The 21,229-nt window shown below is 44.7% G+C and overlaps 1 protein-coding gene across 6 annotated transcripts in view; it reads left to right on the top strand.

Annotated features, from left to right (window-relative positions):
• Positions 1–4,160: 4,160 nt before the first annotated feature.
• Positions 4,161–21,229, top strand: part of fhod1 (formin homology 2 domain containing 1) — a 19,276-nt gene continuing 2,207 nt past the window's right edge. Inside the window, exons 1-25 of one of the 6 annotated variants that reach the window (XM_017032617.2) lie at positions 4,161–4,419; positions 8,427–8,533; positions 10,149–10,213; positions 11,949–12,016; positions 12,228–12,333; positions 12,720–12,814; positions 13,006–13,117; positions 13,200–13,294; positions 13,496–13,639; positions 14,268–14,662; positions 14,943–15,050; positions 15,485–15,574; positions 17,170–17,196; positions 17,292–17,342; positions 17,632–17,801; positions 17,887–17,937; positions 18,329–18,460; positions 18,621–18,790; positions 18,872–19,480; positions 19,557–19,712; positions 19,788–19,970; positions 20,060–20,179; positions 20,415–20,576; positions 20,648–20,838; positions 21,213–21,229. The exon at positions 21,213–21,229 is cut by the window's right edge and continues 167 nt beyond it. In XM_017032617.2, coding sequence (XP_016888106.1) covers positions 4,255–4,419; positions 8,427–8,533; positions 10,149–10,213; positions 11,949–12,016; positions 12,228–12,333; positions 12,720–12,814; positions 13,006–13,117; positions 13,200–13,294; positions 13,496–13,639; positions 14,268–14,662; positions 14,943–15,050; positions 15,485–15,574; positions 17,170–17,196; positions 17,292–17,342; positions 17,632–17,801; positions 17,887–17,937; positions 18,329–18,460; positions 18,621–18,790; positions 18,872–19,480; positions 19,557–19,712; positions 19,788–19,970; positions 20,060–20,179; positions 20,415–20,576; positions 20,648–20,838; positions 21,213–21,229 — 3,589 coding nt within the window. In that variant the 5' untranslated portion in view covers positions 4,161–4,254. Of the gene's footprint in view, positions 4,420–8,426; positions 8,534–10,148; positions 10,214–11,948; positions 12,017–12,227; positions 12,334–12,719; positions 12,815–13,005; positions 13,118–13,199; positions 13,295–13,495; positions 13,640–14,267; positions 14,663–14,942; positions 15,051–15,484; positions 15,575–17,169; positions 17,197–17,291; positions 17,343–17,631; positions 17,802–17,886; positions 17,938–18,328; positions 18,461–18,617; positions 18,791–18,871; positions 19,481–19,556; positions 19,713–19,787; positions 19,971–20,059; positions 20,180–20,414; positions 20,577–20,647; positions 20,839–21,212 lie in introns of all 6 variants that reach the window. The other 5 variants (XM_008310319.3, XM_008310322.3, XM_025055580.1 and 2 more) reach the window with 5 other exon arrangements.

Genomic DNA, 21,229 nt, shown 5'->3' with positions numbered 1-21,229 from the left:
TGTTGGACAAACACAGTAAAGACAAAAGGGACAAAGAAAATTAATTAAAAAATGTATAAAATTAAAAAAAAAGAAAATCTGACCTGGAAAAAACAAAAATATGAAATATATATAAAACAAATATTTAACTGGAGACAAAAATGAAGTGAAGAAGGACAGAAGTATCAAAAAATCCTTTGGAGTGCAGTAATGTCCCAGACCAAAACCTTTAAGGACAGACAATGTCAAAAAAACCTTTGGAGTGCAGTAATGTTCCAGACCAAAACCTTTAAGGACAGACAAGGACAAAGACAAGCACAGTAATGTCTCACTGAGAGACGAAGGACAAATAACTGAGGGACAACAGAGGGAGAAGAGACCAAGAGGTGAGGGACTGGCGAGAGAGAGAGAGACATCTGGACCAAGGGGACGGACAGACCACGACCCCCACGGTGTCTGTCCACTGCACACCTACGGACAGTGAGGACAAAGGACAAAGCACAGAATGTTGGACACGATGACGAGGAAGGTGGCAGGGAGAGGACAGACAGAGGACAGAAAGACAAAAAGGGTCAAAGAGAAAGTTAGAAGAACAAGTTTTACTTCATCAGCAGATTTTGAAACAGTTCCTCCACAGGGACACAGGCAGACGGAGTGGGTGGGGGTGTGTGGGTGTGTGTGTGTGTGGGTGTGTGTGTGTGTGTGGGTGTGTGTGTGTGTGGGTGTGTGTGTGTGTGTGTGGGTGTGTGTGTGTGTGGGTGTGTGTGTGTGTGTGTGTATGTGTGTGTGTGTGTGTGTATGTGTGTGTGTGTGTGTGGGTGTGTGTGTGTGTGGGTGTGTGTGTGTGTGGGTGTGTGTGTGTGTGTGGGTGTGTGTGTGTGTGTGGGTGTGTGTGTGTGTGGGTGTCAGTTGATGGAGGCAGAGAAAATGCCATTTGCGTCTTGAGCAACAGTGGAGATGATGAGGACGGCGGCCACACTTCACCCAGTTGGTCTGCCCTCTGATTGGACGAGGGAGGAGGGGGGAGGAACCGTCGACCTCCTCTGAGCAGTGACCCACAGAGACGCAGCCTGGTGCTGAGGTCGGCGGTTGACTTCCCCGCTGAGTCCTGCAGTATGTGAAAGAGCAGTACATGGACCGTCTACTGCACTGATGTACTACTGTGGTATTACTGCAGTAGTGATATGGGCCACTTTGGTACTGCAGTACTGTTGATCATGTTGAAGCCTGTTGACTGGAGTACTGCAGTTTTATTAGAGCATTTACTCTGAAGAAGAAGAATTATATTGTATCGTACTGCAGTTGTACTGTAGTATAAATATTGCAATGAACTGTGTTTTACAGCACTATCTAGAACTACAGTAGTATTACTGCAGTAAGACCTCAAGACTCTTCTGTACTTCTGTGTACTTACTGAGCTCATCTCTTTAACTGCCATAGATGGCAGCGCTCTAGTAGTACTGCAGTACACTGTGGTATTGTCTAAAAAACTGAAGAACTATAGTATTAAGGTATTTGACTGTAGAACTGCAGTAACACTGTATTAAGATGCAGTAGTCTGTATTACACTGTAGGATCCTGTATAAATGTGTGTGTGTAAATTGACCCAAGGAGTGAATGTTAACGTGATCGACAGGCTGGAGAAGCGACGCCCTCTCCTGGTGACCGATGGAATTGCCTCTATGTCAACTGTGACCTGAACAAACCATTAGGTGTTAGAAGAGAACTGAGACCGCTGTGCGTTCACTGCACGTTAACTACACGTTCACTGCTTCTTGCAGTGAGTGTGACGTCACAGTATAATGTGTGAAATATTTTGTGCTTCCACTCCAGCGTGGTGTCGTAAACTGTTTAAAAACTGCAGTTTTCTCTTGGAGTAGGCAGTTGTAACATCTAGATAAATTGAGGAAGTGGTCAGTGAGGGTGAGGCAGGGGTGAGTTTACAGTCAGTCCATCACTGCCGCTGTCCTCCCACGTGGCCCTCGCACAGCTTTATCTGATCACTCAGTGTGTATTTTTGTCTCCTCTCTGGAAACCACTGCGGCTCGGGGGAGGTGGGGGGACGCGAGGGGGGGGGGGGGTGTGAAACAGTCGATGAGATGATCTGGGTTCAAACTGCTGAGTCAGCGCCATGGAGCTGCAAAATCACAAAGCTGAGGAGAAGAAACACGGCCAACAGTCCAACGTTCTCCAAGAACCTTTGACCTCAGAGACTGGACCAGTACATTTGGATCTGTTCCCAGTTCCAGTTCCAGCTGGTTGGACCGACACCAGGAGAGACTTGTTCCAGACTCAGAGGTTGAAGTTGGTTTGAGAACCATGATTCTCTACCTTTAGAACTTCCATGAGAACCAAACCATGTAGAACAGAACCTCTGCACTCTGAACAACCAGTACATGTTGGTGAACAGTACTAGGTACAAAGCTGTGCAAATGACACAAATTAGAACTTTCTGAAGGAATATAAGTCATCAACTAAATCATTACACCAGAACCAGAACCAGAACCATGTCTTAGAACCATAGGTTACTGCAGAAAATCACAATAAAATGTTTGGTTGAACTAAACCATACATTATAAAATTAAAAAATTAAAAATAAAATTATATAAACTTCATCAGGACAAAATAAATTTCGTGAAACTTCTTCCGGTCAACACCACCGTGACCACAGTCAAAAACCCGTCAGAGAACCTCCTGAAGAACCATCGCCACACAATCAGACTTTCAACGAACCACTGCAGTAGTCTCATCTAATGGATGGACGTTGCCCCTGTCGGTTACAAGAGAGAATAGATTATAGAGAATCAGATTTATGAAGCCACTCTTGAAATGGAAAGAAACAGTGCCCCCTGCTGGGCAAACACTGCATGTGTTCAAAATGCCGGTGGTTGGTGTTGATCTGGTGTTGGTCAAAGGTACTGTAGATACTGACTCCACCCAGGTCGGATGAATTTATTCACAGACGTGGGAGTGACACCCGCAGAGTTTCGGTTGTAATCCGAGTCCCAGTCTTTGTCTCTGTCTTTTCCACAGCCTCAGTTCCAGCTGGTCACATGGTGGAGCAGTGGTTGTGCCTTAGAGCAGAAGTTCTAAAACTATAGTACGTGGACCAGTGGTAACGCCCTCTAGTGGCACTGTATGGCTTTGATTACTTCTAGCTGAGTCATATAATTTTAGAATACCGCTGTGTGTTTGTGTGTCTGTTGTTTAGTTCCACTGTTGACGTGTGTTGTGTCTTTGGTTGAAGAATAGACAAAAAAAGGAATAAATTCTGTTTTTCTATGGGTTTAATTCTGTCCTACAGTGATAATTGTGGAGGTGGTACACAGAGTGTGAAGTTTTGTGAGCTGATGACGCTATATCAGAGACGACACAGTAGTCTGTGACTCGAGTCTCCGACCAGGCTGTGATTTTTAGAACACGAGTGAAATCCACACAGTAAACCACAAGGCAAGAATAGCAAGATGTTTCTGTAATGCAGTACTGTGGCCACTAGATGACGGTGATGTACAACATTCTGAAGACGACTGTATTTTCTGACTAAATATTAAAATAAAAAAGTTATTATCATTATTGTTAGTTGGTGTTATTATTATTATTGTTATTATTATTATTATTATTATTATTATTATTATTATTATTTTCGGCTTAGGTATTGTTGACTAGGGGTTAGCTTTAGCCTCAATGGAGTCTTAGTTTAAATTTAGGTCCTGATCCCACAAGTGCCAGACCTTTAGCTTCTGATAAAAATCTTTAGAAAAACAAAAACAAAAACCAAAAAATAAAATAAAAATAAAAACCAAAACATGCTCTTAGTGAACAGTAAAAGGCTACAGACCTTGTAGGAACCACAGTCTAAGATTCAGCTTGTTAACCAGACATGATGCAACATGAAACTAAACGCTGTTGAAACAAGTCACAGTTTATGAACTTTCACTCGGTTATCTTTAAATTCAAACTTCACACATGGACACAAATAACGTTGCACAATCCTCACTGATGTTCTTCAATGACGTTTGTTAAAAGCATTTTAATATAATTATGTGTTTAAGGATAACATCCGTGGTGACGTAATGACTGGTGAGGTTATGGCTCATTAACTTATTTATCATCATTATTGACGCATCTTCTTAATCGTCGTAATTGTCTAGGAGAAGGTTTTATTGTGAAAAGAAAGAAGCGGAAGTCTCAGGCAGAGTTCGTCTTCAGCAGCCCCTTCACTCCAGCGCCTCTCCGTCAGTGTGGATCCCACGGCGTGTGCGCACTGGCACGGCCATGGCTCCAGTCCAGTGCCGGGTCCAGTACCTGGAGGATTCTGACCCATTTATCTGCACTAACTTCCCCGAACCTCGCAGACCCCCCACGGTCCAGCTGGAGGAGAACCTGCCGGTGAGCCAACACCTCTGCGGGATCCACTCTCTGTTGGAGGCGCCGCTAAAGGTGAGTGACGTCACCCACTCCCCGATCACCTTTTCAGTCCGATTTCAAACAGAGACAGACAAAGTAAAGTTTATTTAAAAAGTGAAGACGTTTCCGTCGCTGGCTGAGGAGAGAGTTCGAAAGTGGTGAAGCAGCGTCACACACACACACGCACACACACACACACACGCACACACACACACACGCACACTCACCAACCGATAAACCACTCATAAACCAGATCAGCTGTTCGTGAAAAGTTCAAGTCTAGTAAGGTATAAAGTGATCAGCACTGGTTCCTGATCAAAGCTCAATACGTTTTATTTGATTATATCATTACATTGTTGACAGTGTTGACAAAGACAGTGTATGGTACAGTGTTGTTGTACAGTGTTGTTCTACAGTGTTGTTGTCCAGTTGTTCTACAGTGTTGTTCTACAGTGTTGTTGAAAGGTACTGGTTCTCCAGAACCACAGAACCTGGAACAAAACCAAACCCTGGTTTCATAGAGGAACTTCTATTCTAAAGTTTACGATTTTACTGGTCCATAGTCGTTCATGGTCCGTGTGCAACAGACATGCATGGTTAACAAATTGGAACCATTTTTAAGAAGAACATAGAGGGGTTCTGCTGGGACTGTCCTGGTGTATTAGAATCCCTTTTATCCAAAACCTGTGCAGAGAACTCTGAGAAGAACTCTTAATAAAGACCGCTGGTGAACGGTTCTCCCAGAACTCTGGTCTATGGTCTCCAGTCAATTCACTTGAGTCCTTGTGGTAAAAGTCTGACCCTGGAGTTGGACTGTGGTGGAGACCTACACGTCTTAGAGCAGGGTCTGGACTCTGATAAAGGAGTGTTGAAACCTGGTCTGTGGTTGTGGACTTTAGACTCTGAGTCTCTGAGTCTGGGGTCTTAAAATGGATCTTGATGGAAAAACTGTCCACTCTTGTTCAGAACTAAACCCTTTCCCCTTGAGTAACCTCAAATAAAGGACTTGGCCGTCCTGAACTGGACCGTCTCCTGGTCTGCAGTGGAAACTGACTTTGAAGAGCGTTAATGTTCTTGTCTGTTAGCCTTGGTTCTGTTTTCGTTGATGGTGCTGCACATCGGAAGGATTTGTCAGATCGCGGTCTCGATAAACAGTGTCCAGTCCAGTTTCCTGTTGATTTTCCAAACAGGAAGTGAAGGCAGTTCTGGGCTTCTGAGTACACTCTGACTCAAAAATATGTCATTGTGTGTGTGTGTGTGTGTGCGTGTGTGTGCGTGTGTGTTCAGAACATGACTCAGCACCGAGTTCATGTTTCTGCCTGATTGTTTTCACTCACAAAGTCATGTTTCAGCAGATGATTTCAACCCGATCTGTGGGACGTTCACTGACTTTTGGAAACAGCAGCATCAGATAAACTCTGCTCAGATCACATTCCTTCACTGAAGCCACTAATTATTCCCACAATTTCCTGAGGCCTCAGCCGACAGGACCCCGCAGTGATAGCATCAGTGAGGAGAATTGTCACAGTACTTTTTCCTTAGCCTGGTACTGGTCTTCCTGGCTCCTCCTCCCACGCTGCTGGTCCGTCCATGTCTGTGGAGGAAGGGGGCGGAGCCTGTGAACAGCAGATAAACCAAGGAGACGGAGGCTATGCTAGCAGTAGCTCGATGATAACGCGCTTCCTTCCTTTCATTAGAAGAAAGAACGTTTCCAAAAGAAAAACAGATCCTCTCTCTGAGTCACTTTGGTTTAACACAAACACTGTTATGTCAGAGGGGATGTTAGCCTAGCTTAGCACAAAGGCAGAAAACGGCAGAAACCTGCAATCTTAGCTTTGCATCAAGAATAAAAAGAGATTAAGACCATTAAACTGTATTTTTGTGTTTTGTCTTATTACGTTTTGACTAATTACTGGGTTGAACTGATTGATTAAACGGTTTGTCCGACTGTTGATTGGTTTGCTTAATTCCATAAAATCTGGGCTCAGGTGTTCTGAATTCTATCGTCATGTGTAGTTTGTAGTAGTATAAATTTAATCGACAATAAAAAAAAAATGTCATTGTCAAAAATGTCTTTGTCGCTTGTGGGTCACATGATCGGTGTGTTGACAGTCTGGGCTGGGCCGCTGCTGTTGAGGAAGAATAAGAATGTGGTTCTACCAGTATGGATACAAACGGACCTGTTACACCTTCGACAGTGTCATACCTGAGGCTACGACTGAACCAATGACACCCAGACAGGCTGTTGTCGGTACAGTGGTACAGTGGAGGCTGTTGTTGGATCATTCTTTGACTGTTGTCACTGCAGTGACACTGGATGATTCAGTGTGTCACTACAGACTAAACCAGTTGATCTGTCCGTAGGTGCAGTGCAAGGAGGTCCAATCAAATCACACCCACGTGTTAGCATTAGCACAAACATGACACCAGATTGAGCACAGCTGTCAGTGAAAGCCACGGCCAATAATAGCAGACATGATCCAACAATAACACGTGTGACCCTTGACCTCCACTGCTCCACACCACTATCGGCCATGTTTATTATTTTTTTATCATCTACTGCGTCAAACCTGTCTCAGGGTCACACAGGCAGCTGGTCCAATCCCAGCAGTCACTGGGCCACAGTGGTTTTGTGACCTGGACAGTTCTCCAGTCCATTCACACTAACATTCACACCATTTAAAGTCACATCTAGAGATACGTTGATTGAACGACCAGTGATTCATGTTGGCTGGTCTGTAGCCACAGCACGTCGTTGAGAACCTCACCACTGTTCTCCTGTTCTCCGACAGTTCTGTGATGCAGTGACTGCAGTGAGGAACTAACACTCATTTTCCTAAAACAACACATGATCAGATCAGAACAGTGTGTTGAGTCATTACAGTAACGTGGGAGAGGTTTTTTGGAAATGTTTCATTAGTAAACGAGGCTAATGAGTTCCAGTCAAAACTGGAACCTGTGATGTTCCCAAAGAAACCTCGGTTCTCTGGAAGGACACTCTGCTCTGGAGACATTGATGTTGTCTCCTGTCTTCTTCAGTGTCCACCTTCAGCATTGCAGTGATTGATGTAGCCTCTATATCAGGCATGGGCAAACTACGGCCCGAGGGCCAGATGTGTCCCGTTTGGCCGTTTAATCTGGCCCACGTAACTTGTCCAAATTATATTATTGACTTTTATTCTCATTATACTTCTGCTATTTTCCCTGCAATGCTCGCATTTCACCAATAGATGCCGTAAGAAAAGCTAAAAGCATTTTTTCATTTTAGCCTTTATGCTGCTTGACTTTTACATATCATTTTTCTTAGTTCTTAGCTCTGCTCTGTACTCTGAACCATTTGCAGTGATCGTAATAGAATCAGTGTTTGTGATGTCACAGTGTGACATCATTACATCTATGATTTCATTAGAACCACTCTCGTCCTGGAGAGAGAGGGTCTATTTTTAGCATTGATTCTGTTTCTGTTTCCCTGCGATGATTAAAGAAGATGAACATGTTCAGCTGTTGTTGTTGTTGAGAACACAGTGTCAAATTGACACACACGCACACACACACACCCACCTGTCAAATGTCACCGTATGTTTTTCTGCTTAACAACCGTTACCATAACAGAGTAAAGTCCATCATGTCCGACAAAGGATTCCAGGACGACAGGTCCTGGAGTGAGACGACGATTCAGACAAAAACTGAAATCATTCAGATAAAAAAAACACAAAGAAATGTTGTCACATTTGACACGCCGTAATGTGAGGGCTGGAATCAGCAGTGAGGTCCTTGAAATACCTGCGTTTACCCTTGAAATTCTATTGAATTTAATGTCCCTGTAAAATATAACTAATAGTTAGTTAGTTAGTTAGTTAGTTAGTTAGTTAGTTAGGTGGTCTGTGACTATAGGTGAATTCAATAAATAACCACTTTTAATTATCTAAAACATATTTAGGAGAAAAGAGAAAACATTAACAGTCGGACAGTTGGAGATGATGAACTTCTTTTTTTTGTGTCTGTCTTTTGGTTAACGTGTCTCCGTCTTTGTGTCTCAGTTGGACGAGTGCACTCTTCAGGTCTCTCCACATGGAAATTATCTGGACTTGGACTCGTCTTTGTCTGAACAAAAAGACGAGCTTGAGACATTTTACCAGGACATCAGGTGAGAACACCCGTCCAACCTGTCTCACCTCCTTCATTCTGCTCAGCTGTCCCTCATGTCCCTCATGTCCCTCATGTCTTACAATTGTTTTGGTGTAAAAATCCACTTTCTGAAGGTGAAGACTAGACCAAGCCCAGGTCTGGTTCAGATCTGATCCAAATCCAGTTCTTAACCCATTCAGACTTCATACCTATTTGAGACCGGGTTTAGACCAGGATTACACCTGGTTTCTGGGTTAGGTCTGGTTCAGATCTGGTACAGACCTGGTCTACTTTAGTCCTGACCTTTAAAATGTTCTAGACCCAGTTTGGTTGTGTTCACAGCTTGATTACATCAGACTGAGTCAGTCCTGGTTTAGTCCTGGTTTAAGGGTTGTGTTTCATCCAGATCAGGGTCAGGGTCAGGGTCAAAGGTTCTGGTGGGGTTCTCAGTAGCAGTTGGTTCTTCTGCGCTGAGGTTCTGTTCAAACAGTTTCATCTTTCACTACAGAATCAAAGTCTGAGTTGGTTTCACAGCTGAGGCCGAAACATTTAAATATGGAAAACACGTCATCGAGAAGTGGACCTGGAAACTGTGTGTGTGTGTGTGTGTGTGAGAGAGAGAGAGAGAGAGACTAAAATAACATAATTGTTCCTATTTTATCCTTAAAAAAACACAACCAACAACTTTCTTACTTTTCTCTCTTCTTCCCTCTCTCTCTCTCTCTCTCCCTCTTCCTTTCTCTCCCTCCTTCTCTCTCTCTCTCCCCCTCTCTCTCTCTCTTCCCCTCCCTCTTTTTTTCTCTCCTCCCCTCTCTCTCTCTCTCTCTCTGTCTCTCTCTCTCTCTCTCTTTCTCACTCTCTCTCTCTCTCTCTCCCCCTCTCTCTCTCTCTTCCCCCCTCTCTTTCTCTCTCTCTCTCCCTCATCCCCTCTCCCTCTAATTTTTGCTTTCATTCTTTCCGTCCTTTTATTCCATCCTTCTTTCCAGACTCTAATCCACCAAACCACTGTGTGTGTGTGTGTGTTTTGTGTGAGTAAGTTTGTGTGTGTATGTGGTCTAGGTGTAGCTATCCTTGTGGGGACATTGTTCAGGTCCTCATTAGAGGTTCAAGATATAGTTTGAAGTTGGGATTAGAATTATGGCTGTTATGACTAAACAGCAGAGTTGTATGATGCTGACGCAGAGTGAAGTGAACGAGAGAGTGGCCGACAGACAAGGGGAGATGCTGAGAGATGCTACGATGCATGAGCCAATCAGTGTGAGGAACAGAGTACGCATCGCATTAGCCAATAGTATGCTGTGTACGATGTCGTCTAGGTAAGCAAAGCTACCAGTGATCGTTCGCAGATGCGATAATCTCAATTTCATAACGAAAATCAACATTTTTAAAGCCAAAACTTTTGCTATATTTCACGATATAGCATAAATTTCACAACATTGGATTAAAAAGAAAATCTGCGATATACTGAGGGAGCGAAAGGAGAACTGCGATGTAGAGAGGGAACACTGAATTTGGTTATACCAAATATATGACTAATATGTGGAGTACATTATCCTGAAAACAAGATCCTCTGTCTGTCATCTTTGTGTCCTCTGTGTCCTCCGCTCTAAGTGTCTCTGTCTCTCTGTCCACAGTAAAGGAAAGAAGCCGATCCTAATCCTGAGGACTCAGCTCTCCGTTCGTGTCCATGCCATTCTCGGTAAAAACAAACCACTGTATATTTCATGTCAGGTGTTGTCAGGTTAGTTAGGGTCACCAAGACTGCAGTTCATATCTGACACAAGATCCATCTGTGTCATGACTTGACTAGACAAAAATGCCTCCCCCTGTCTCCCCCTCCCACCTCCTCCTCCCTCTGGGCCTCCAGGGTGCATCACATGCTCATGCTAGCACCTACTGCGAAATAGATAATTACACCAGTGACTATAGAAGAAAGGCATTCAAAATGTCATTTTTTACAAAAGGATTTCTCTCCTTCACCTCCACCTCCTCCTCGTTTCCGTCTGCTCTCTTCTTCGGTGGTGTTTCAATCAGAGAATTCTTTGACACTGGGTCAGAACTTTCTTCTTTGTCTTTGTCTATAAGAAAGTCCTTGTCTTTGGTCCAAGGACTGAAACCCCACTCCAAACTTTCAGTCCTCAACATCAGACACATGTGAAAATGTCTGTCTTAGAACTTTTTGACTGACCAGTGTCTGTGCACCAGCTTCAGAATGATGTTTCTGAATCTGTGTCAGTGGGAAAAGTCATCGTTGCTCCGCCCACTCCTCCACCCTGCCATGCTCTGGCTCTGCCTGGCATGGCCACGCCCATCCTGTCCTGTGGGGATTTCCCAGCATGCTCTCTTCTTCTGACGTCTCACATCTCTGTTTGTCTTCTCGGCTACACAGTGGTGGAGTCAAAGGTCAGTGGCGATGTCTCCGGGTGTCACACTGTGAGCCGCCTCACACATATTGTGTGGAATTGGCACATTCTGAACAACAGGAAACAGGAAGTTGTGTTTTTAGTCTTTTCCTGTTGACTGTAAAGACTAAATAAGGAGTTTTGATGGTGGTGCATTCACTGACCACTCTGGGTTTTTTTTTTTTTTTTTATGAATCCCTGGCCTCACTTTTTCCTCCTGGATGTCAATCTGTCCGCATCTTTTCTTTGATGTAAATGTGTAATTAACACAAACAGGAAGTTCTCCACTCATATATGTCGGGTCACTTCCTGTCTGTAGGACAAACAGACTGAGTCCTGATGTCTGGTCAGGACTGATGCAAATGGAAAACGAAAATGCAAATCTTTAGTTTTCTTTTACGAGAAGAGGTTGTTTTTATTAAATATAAACATTTATATCCACACAGATATAAAAATATATATGTTCAAATATAAACCTTTTAATTTGAAATGAAAAATCTGAGCTCAGTTTGGACAATACTGTTTATAGAAGTCTGACTGGGAGCACTGCAATAGGACACCACAGGGTGTGTGTGTGTGTGAGTGTGTGTGTGTGTGTGTGTGTGTGGTTTTACAGTAGGTCACACTTTAATGTGATGACACGTTTAGTTTCCAGTGGAATCTTTGTATAATAATGCCACCGGTGGTTTCTTCCTCTTCTTCCTCCTCCCTGTCCAAGTCAGTCCATGCATGGACACGTGTCTCTGTCTCATTCTCATTTTAAGTGGACACACGTGTCTCTGTCTCTGATCCTCCGTGTGGACGAAGCGTCTCTTTCCTGTCCTCAGTCTGAGGACAGGAAATCTATGTCTCGTCCCAGTGTCAGATTTTTTTCTGTCGTTGTGTGAACTCTTCAGCTGACGTTCACTGTAGTGTTTGTTGACCCTGGAGCTCAGAGGTGAGGACACACTGATCTGGACGAGGTCCCAGGTCAGGGGACGGCAGAAGAGCTCCTCCTGAGGATGATGTTGTCTTTCTTTTTTTTTTTTTCAGAGAAGTTGTACAACTGTCAGGGTCCAGAGCTGAGACGCTCTCTGTTCTCCCTCAAACAGCTGTTCGAGGTGGGACACGTAACCACACAAACACAAACACAAACACACACACACACACACACACACATGTCCATTCACACCAGAACCTGGTTTTGGTCCCAACATGACTAGGGATGTCTGATAATCTCTAAACACGACCATGGTTCCTGAAGCAGACTCACTCACACACACACTTACACTTGTGTGTTGCTGTTTTTGTGTCTTTGACCTTTGACCTCAGGATGACAAAGACCTTGTCCCGGAGTTCGTGGCCTCTGAGGGTTTGACGTGTCTGATTAAAGTGGGAGCTGAAGCAGATCACAACTACCAGAACTACATCCTGAGAGGTGAGATGAGTCACGACCTTTGGGTGACTTTCTCTGACCTTTGACCTTGTTAGTATCTGTCCTCACCTTCCTGTCTCTAAAAATGGGTAAAATAACCCAGTGTGGGACAGTGAGAAGAATTATATATTTTTTATTTTATTTTATTAAACACTAAAAGTTTGTGACGAACTCCGCAGCTGCTTTGGCATCAGAGCTCGCCGCTTCCCCTCGCCGTACGACTGATATTTCCTCGTATCACAAGGAAGAACTTGCCATATTTGCAGACTCATAATATGGAATACTCGTACTTCAAGGGTCCAATGTATTGGTTCATCTCTGTCAGTGCCTCTGCCATTGGTACTCAGTCACTGACCCTGTCCCCGTCTGTCCGTCTGTCTGTGTCCCAGCTCTCAGTCAGATCATGCTGTTCGTCGATGGAATGAACGGCGTCATTTCCCACAACGAGACGCTGCAGTGGCTCTACACACTGACAGGAAGTCAGGTCAGTCTGCTCTTCACCTCACCCCCCCCCACCTGTCCTTGACTTCACCATGGCTTTAGCGCCATCACCTGTCTGTGATATCATCATCAATCCTCAGCAAAGACCTTAGAATCACTGAACTGAAATGATGCCACCTGCTGGACACATACATAAATACATCATGATAATAATCATTTGTTTTCTGTCCTCAGTCTCGTCTGGTGGTGAAGACATCTCTGAAGCTGCTCATCGTGTTTGTGGAATATTCCGAGTCCAACAGCGCTCTGCTCATCAGTGCTGTCAACACTGTGGACGCTCGCAGGGGTAAAAACAACACAGAAGGACAGAGACAGTGTGTGTCTGTAGGACATTAACACTGACAGTTAGTTTTATTTTTCTGTTGCAGGGATGAAACCCTGGAGTTACGTGATGCAGGTCCTGGAGGAAAGAAATGGTTCTGACTCGGAGCTCCTGGTCTTTGCCATGACTCTCATCAACAAGGTGAAAAAAACTTCTCCTGTGATGTTACGTTTCCCTGAAGGAATGGTTTCTTAAATGGGTGATGTGAGCGCCATCTTGTGGCTTGGATGATGAGTTAGTTCGACAAAGTTTTTCAGCCAAAGACAGAAGTTATCCTTCAAAGGTCTCTCAACTGAACTGTCCTTATGTCCACGTCTCTGTCCTCTGTCTCCTCTGCCTCAGACTCTTTCTGTTCTACCAGACCAGGACTCGTTCTACGACGTCACCGACTCCCTGGAGCAGCTGGGGATTGAGACCATCATCCAGAGACACATGAACAACAGGGCGACGGAGGCCGACCTCCGAGCTCAGTTCACCATCTACGAGGTAGAGATGAAGTCACTGTGACTCCTGTAGAGTCGTTAAAGATCGTGGATTTTTGTTTCCGGCCGATATCAAAAAAACTAAGAATGTCCAATAATATCGCGATCACGTGACCCGCTCCATCATCAGCGTCTTCAAACCTGTCTCTTCCATTATTTACTTTTTTCCTGCAGATTTTTGCTTCTCATCAAAGACAAAAAACTAAGAATGTCCAATAATATCGGCCGATATTAGCAGAATTATTTAATATCTGTAAGAATGGTTATCGGTTTTTCCTCCGATATTGAAAACCCGATAACACAATTTCTGGGTTTCGCAAAATGATGACTGCTCTAAAAATAGTGCAATGACCCGGCGACAGACCAATCAGATGCCTCAGTGCTCTGAAGAATGGATTTAACCCATCTCCTTAGTAAGCAGGCAGTACTTAACTTCCTTAACCACTAGGCCACTACTACCCCGCTGTATCGGTATCCAGTAATATCGGAATCAGAAATTAAGTGTTTGGACAATATCGAATATCAACAAAAGGTTAATATAGGACATCTGTTAAAAAAACACTTTGATTTAGGAGCAGACCTGAGACAGACCTGTTCCTACAGTGACATCATCTGTGTGTGTGCTCTTCCAGGCCGCACTCCGGTACGAGGACGGCGACATCGATGACTCCGCCCCTCTCCTCCGTAAAGAAAGACGGAAGATAGCTTCAGCTGATCAGGAAGGACGGAGGAGCCGCCGCGCCTCCTCCAGTCAATACCTCCCTGACCTGACGTCGCCTTCTTCCACAGGCTCCTCTCCCTCCACCTCCCCTGTCCCTCCTCCCTTCCTCTCACCCACAGCAGACAACACCTCCCCCACCATCTCCTCTGCCTCCTCTTCCTCCACCAGCCCCACAACGTTGCTCGGCAGCAGAGCCTCGTCCCCGTTGACACCTGAGACCAGGAGTCCTTTCTCTAGTCCGGTGCCTCCACAGACCACCTGTAATGGAACCGTGACCGCAGAACCAGACAAGGTTCCTTCTAGTCCGTAAGTATATCAGCAGGGAAACAGTTTGACCTAAAGTATCACAAAGTATTTGAACCTCAAACATCAACATACAGTAGGAGTACAGTCACACTAAGACTCTGTAGAACCTGGTAATGGTTGGTTCTGGTTCTGGTTCTGGTTCTGTCTGTGGATCTGTCTGTAGTCTCTGATTCTGACTTGTTTTATCTCTGGTTCTGGTTCTTGTTCTGGTGTGGTACCTTGGTGTTGGTTCACTGTTCCTTTTTTAACCCCGCTGTCGTCTTCCACTGTGGGCCACTAGGAGTCGCTCTTTCCTCACTCACCACATGTCAATTATGGGTCTGAGCAGAAAGTCCAGGTTCTTCACCAAAACCAGTTCCATCAGTGAGGAGCCCTCGGCCACTTGCAGGTGTGTACTGGACAGTTTCTGGGTCCCGCCCCTCCGGTTTCACCTTCACTGGTCCTTGACAGGGACTCTCCTGGTTCTTAATCTGATCCCTAACACTCTCCTGGTTCTGATGCTGAGACCAGTTGTCAACACAGCACATTTTTGATGACAGCCACTAGAGGGCGACACTTGACAAAGACATACATTTTTGTGTGTAGAGTAAGTGACTCTACTGTAAATCAGGATCTCAATTCGAAAAGCTTATTTTTTCTAAGACCTAAAATAAATAATAAATTACGTGGAACTGAATGATGACAACGTCATGCATCAGTCAAGGAATTAAAACAAGAAATTCCTACTCCAAACGTGGAGTAGGACAAATATATGGAAATATTTTAGTTGACATGACAAACCTCCCTCTCCTTCTCCCTCTGTGTGTGTGTGTGTGTGTGTAGCTCGTCCTCTGACGCCTCTCTCCAGGCCAGGTCTAACCAGTCGAGTCCAGATCAGGGGACCAACAGGAAAGAATCCAAAAGCAGTTTTAAGTAAGTGAAGCAGAAACAGTTTGAACAGTGACATCACTGATCTCCACTGGTCTGGTTTCCCTGTTCTCCCTGATTTTTGGTTGCTCTTCAAAATACCTAGAATTTGTTTAAATAATTGTTCAGTCAGAACAGAACCGTTCGTTTTTCTGGATCACCTTCACAAGGTTTCATTACAACTTTGCATTATAGAAGAACTAGAAATCACAATAACAAACAAAAATGTCATAATAGAATGTTTTTTAGCCACTGTTTACTCCAGTTTGAAACCTTGACCTGTTTAGTTGAACACAACGCTCATATATCTGCAGGAATTGAAGACAAAGTGAAAAGCCAAGCTCCCATCAGTATGTTTAAGGAAATGAGGACAGGGCAGAAAAAGCTGCAATTTGAGTAGAATTTTTCTTCATGCTGCAGCTGATGATCTCTTAATCACTGGTCTACGTTAAGGATATAAATGTTCTTCAATACAGTGGAACCCCTGAGATACGAGCTTCCCGAAATACGAGTATTCCATGTTGTTGAATTTGAACTTTTATTGTTTAATAAAATTTAATATATATATATATATATATATATATATATGGAACAGATTAAACTCAAGAGTATCTTAGGAGTCCACTGTATACTCTTTTTGATCATCTTTGTATCATTTTATGGTTATGTTTTATGTTTTGTGGCTACTTCCTAGTCATTCAAACATCTAATCATGTTTCTGGACCATCATCTCTTCTTTCACATCTTTTCACAGTAATCTGTTTTTTTTCTTCTATAATCTCTGGATTATTTCTGGACTCTCTCTCCAGATTGTTTCACGTCTTCCTGTCAGTTCAGCTGTGCTGTGTTTTCTCTGGCTCATCTTTGTCTTCATGTTTTTCCTTTGTATTTCTGATCTATGGGATTATGGGATTTTTTTTTAAAATTAAAATCACTTCATGAATTCAGTGATTGTTAAAGTTGTTTAAATGTATGTCCTTCAACTGTTGACCCTGAGATTGTTTTTTTGTTTTGGTTTCTGTGAACCAAGTTTCTGACAAATTACATTTTGATTCATAATTCTGCATAACAAAACAAAAAGAAATCTGCCCTGTACATTTTTATTAGGAATGTCTGATATGAACTTTTTGCCGATATCTGATATTCCGATGTTGTCCAAATACATAATTTCCAATTCCGATGTCAACCCATACCAATATAGGCCTGGTAATATTTATTTATTTATCTGTACAAATCACTGTATGGGTTGCTGGCACCAGCATTCTGCATAAAATTAAAATAGATTAATCAAATGAGCTGCAATGCTGCCATCTAGTGACTTTCACTTTTATATACAGCCGTTTTTCCCAAAACTATTTTTAGGGCAGACGTCATTGTCGGAGGGTAAAACGATTCTTACAGATATTACATATGCTAATATTGGGCCGACAATATTGACCGGCCGCACATTTGTTCCAGATCGTGTTGTTGATATTTTAAATATTGTTTTATGACCCTTTTTTTTCTCTCTTTCTTTACAACAAAGTAAAACCACTCTCCCCTGACTGACTTTCTCTCTCTCTCTTTTTCTTCCTTCCTGTTTTCCTCCCGGTCCTCCCCAGTTCTGGGGAGGACGACGATCTCTTCTGGTAAGTCGATGTAATTGCACCCCCAATGTTAAATACATGTACTAGTGTGTATCAGTTTAAACTGAGAGAAAATGTGTGTGTGTGTGTGTGTGTAGTTCAGATGACTGTAGTTCAAATCAGGACAAACCAGTACTAAAAAGATTCCAGTAAGTACTGCCTCGGCATGATGGGAGATGGAGTGTTTTGGTTTGTGCGTGTGTGTGGGTGTGTGTGTGTGTGTGTGTGTGTGGTGGGGTCCGTTAATCTACCCGGAGTGAAACGTTGGGTCTGACAATCATTTCCACTTTGGTTTGGTTTGGTTAACCTGTGATTTTGGGAATAAAATCTAATCCAGGAAATGATCGGTTGGAGTGGAGCTGTGGTGACGGATGATCGGCCGTGTGTGTTCTGACCTTTGACCTGTCCTTCACCTGTCCTCCTTCTGCTCCTTCACAGAGACAGTTTCCTGCGGAGCCTGGCGGCGACCCAGAGGGAGAAGAAGAGAAGGAGTAAGCACCTGAGCCAATCAGGACAGGCCTCCTTTGATGACATCACAGCGCCCCCATTCCCAAAGGCAGTGGGAGAGGGGGGCAGAGACAACAAGGCTGAGGAGACACCACATCACAGTAAACACACACACACACACACACACACTGGTCCAGTACGGTCTGACCCTTACAGACAAGGTCAACTCTGTTCTGTGTCTTACAGCTTCCAGCTCTTTGGACACAAATGGACACTCAGATGTCCACAGTGACCCAGGTAATGGACATGACCTTTGACCTCTAACCCATAATTTGTTCTGGTGCCTCACAAGTTAATGAGTGTTCCGAGGGGTCAATCCTTGTCCATACCAGAGTTCTTCCAGATGTCCACCTCCCGTCCTAATTTGCTCCTTATGTCTTCTTATGTTCCTCTGCAAGCTCCACCTACTGTCCTAACAATGCATTGCATGTGTTACCCATGTCCCCCCACGCTGTGGATGTCCTTATTATGTTGTCATACTTTGTTCATGTCCACCTTGTGTCCTCCGTTGATGTCCTGTCAATGCTCTCCCTCTTGTTTTTTTCCTGTCCATCTTTTGTCTCTCTTCTGTCTCTGTTATGTTCCTCCAACCTCATTTTGTCTTTTTGTAACATATTTTCTCATCCAGAATCTCCGCGCCAGTGCAGTGCACTGTCCAATGATAAGAAGTTCCTGATGGACATGCTCTACTCCAAGACGAGCGCCGCCGCTGCACCGACGAGTCCGACAAGTTCTTCTGCAGACCCTGGGGACGAAGAAGGTAAGGGGTCTACACTGCTATGATGGACAACCTGGTTAGAAACCGTTGTCTCATTATGGTCAGATGTTTGACCGCAGACCTGTGTTTGGACCTCAAGGGATGTGGTTCTGTTAGTTGACTTTGTTGGCCTTTGTTCTTCCTTGCCGTCCCTCCGGAGTTGGTGGTCTTTTGGGGGGTTGGCGTCGTGTGTCAGAGCGTCTGTCCAGTTTAGCAGCTCAGTCCTTTGATTCCTCTTCTTCTAACGAGAGCAGCATCTCCCGCAAGGCAGAGCTGGAAGGTCTGGAAGGCTCCGCCCAGGCAGCGCTGGCCCGACTGGCCGAGAGGCAGCAGGTGAGTGGGTCTGGTCCCGAGGCCATGACCTCGACGGTGATGGAGCTCAAAGTTCTCGTTTGTCATTTGTTTCACTTTTAGAGCCGTAGCATCAAGCAGCAGAGCAGCATTGATGTGGAAAGCCAAGCCCAACGTCTGGAGACCACCAAGATGACCCCACTGGGTGGCGCCGACGCCTGGGACCAGCTGCAGCTGAGAGCTGCTGCTCTACGGATCAAAGACCTGGACTTTTCTGACCTTCTGGATGAGGAGGACATCGACGTGTTGGACATGGACACTCTGGACTCCACCAGCGCCCCGCCCTGCTTTTCTGGCATTCCTCCTCCCCCTCCCCCACCTCCACCTCCTCCAGGGATGGGTGCTCCTCCTCCTCCTCCACCTCCTCCTCCTCCACCTCCCCCCTCAGGGTTTGCTCCTCCAGTACCGCCTCCTCTACCGCCGGCTGGGGGTCCTCCACCACCTCCTCCCCTTCCACTATGTACTGCCACCTCCTCGTCCTCCCTAGCGTTCCCACAGAAAAAGAAGAAGACGGTGAAGTTGTTCTGGAAGGAGCTGAAACAGGCCGACCAGCAGCAGAAGTGTCGCTTTGGCCGAGGGACAGTATGGGCCTCACTGGACAAGGTGGAGGTCGACACCACCCGCCTCGAACACCTCTTTGAGTCCAAGGCCAAGGAGCTGACCATCGCTAAGGTAACAGGATCCCTGCTGAAATGGTTAGGAGTGAGGAGACAGGACACTGACGTCCACATGTTTGGTTTCTCTGTAGAAAGGACCCGAGATCAAGAAGACTGAGATTCTGGTTCTGGACCCCAAGAGAAGCAACGCAATCAACATCGGAATGACGGTGCTGCCGGCCGTCCACGTCATCAAGACTGCGATCTTAAACTTTGACGAGTTTGCCATCAGCAAGGAGGGCATTGAGGTAAGAGTCTTTGTCCAATCAGAAGTCAGGATTAGAGATGAACACTGACTCCTTTACCTCCTCTGTCCTGAGCAGAAGATCCTGACTATGACACCAACAGAGGAAGAGAAGCAGAAGATTCAAGAGGCACAGCTCACAGACCCGGACCTCCCACTTGGGCCGGCTGAGCAGTTCCTCTTCACCTTGGCCTCCATCAGTGCCTTGACCCCCCGTCTGCAGCTGTGGGCCTTCAAGCTCAACTACGAGGCGCTGGAGAAGGTAGGTCACGTGTCGGTGAACATCAGAGACATGCTCGAAAAACACACTCCATGATATTGGTTACAAATGACTCCTGTGACCTCACGCAGGAGATCGCAGAACCACTGTTCGATCTAAAGCTTGGAATGGAGCAACTGGCATCGAATCAGACGTTTAAGAGGATCCTCGCCACGTTACTCGCTATTGGGAATTTCCTGAACAGCTCTAACGTAAGAATCACCGAATGATGACTGCTATCTATATTAACATATATATGTAAATATATATATGTGTGTGAGTTTGTGTATATATACATATAGGATGTATAATTTGTATATATACACATATATTTATGTATGTATATATGTATGTGTGTGTACATATATCTATATATGTACATGTAGACATATACATATATATAATGTATAAATTGTCAGAACAGTGTTTCTGTGGGCTTGTCACCAGGCTAAGGGCTTCGAGCTGGGCTACCTGGAGAAGGTGGTGGAAGTCAAAGACACAGTCCACCGTCAGTCTCTGCTCCACCACACCTGCAGCCTTGTCATGGAAAATTATGCGGAATCCTCAGACCTTTATTCCGAGATTCCTGCCATCAGTCGCTCAGCCAAGGTACCGCCCTCTTCCCCTAAGTGTGTACCTCCGTGTGGGTCAGTGTGACCATGTGGGTCGTGTGTTTCTAGGTGGACTTTGAGCTCCTGTCCGAGAACCTGGTCCAGCTAGAGAGACGCTGCAAAGCATCATGGGACAACTTGAAGGTGGTGACCAAGCATGAGGCAAAGGTGGCGCTGAAGAACAAAATGACAGAGTTCCTGAAGGACTGCACGCAGAGGATCGTCATCCTGAAGGTGGTGCACAGGAGGATCATCAACAGGTGAGGCCTCATGGGAAAAAATACTACACACAGAATCACAATGTGTACAAGGGTAATTGACATTGGTTTTGTAGTATTTCACCCATCCATAAATACACACAATACAACTACACAACTAAGTCACGTTCACAATTCAAAAACAATTGGGAACCATTGTTCTAAGGTAATCACCAAGTCACGTTCACAATTCACAATATTACCTTCGAAAATACCCTGTTTAGTTGAACACGGTGCTGATATATATATATATATATATATAGTTTTCAGACCTCATAATTTCTTATGACACAGTAATGTGTCGCCGCACAGTGTTTGGGAACCATTGTTCTAAGGTAATCAACAGATTTTTTGTTGGCTGTGCCTCTGTATCCCAGGTTCCACTCATTCCTGC

Source organism: Cynoglossus semilaevis, chromosome 5, assembly GCF_000523025.1.
Source record: "Cynoglossus semilaevis isolate Cse_v1.0 chromosome 5, Cse_v1.0, whole genome shotgun sequence".
In the NCBI taxonomy this organism is placed as follows: Eukaryota; Metazoa; Chordata; class Actinopteri; order Pleuronectiformes; family Cynoglossidae; genus Cynoglossus; species Cynoglossus semilaevis.
The sequence above is the reverse complement of the archived record's forward strand: the minus strand, read 5'-3'. Positions and strand labels throughout refer to the sequence as shown.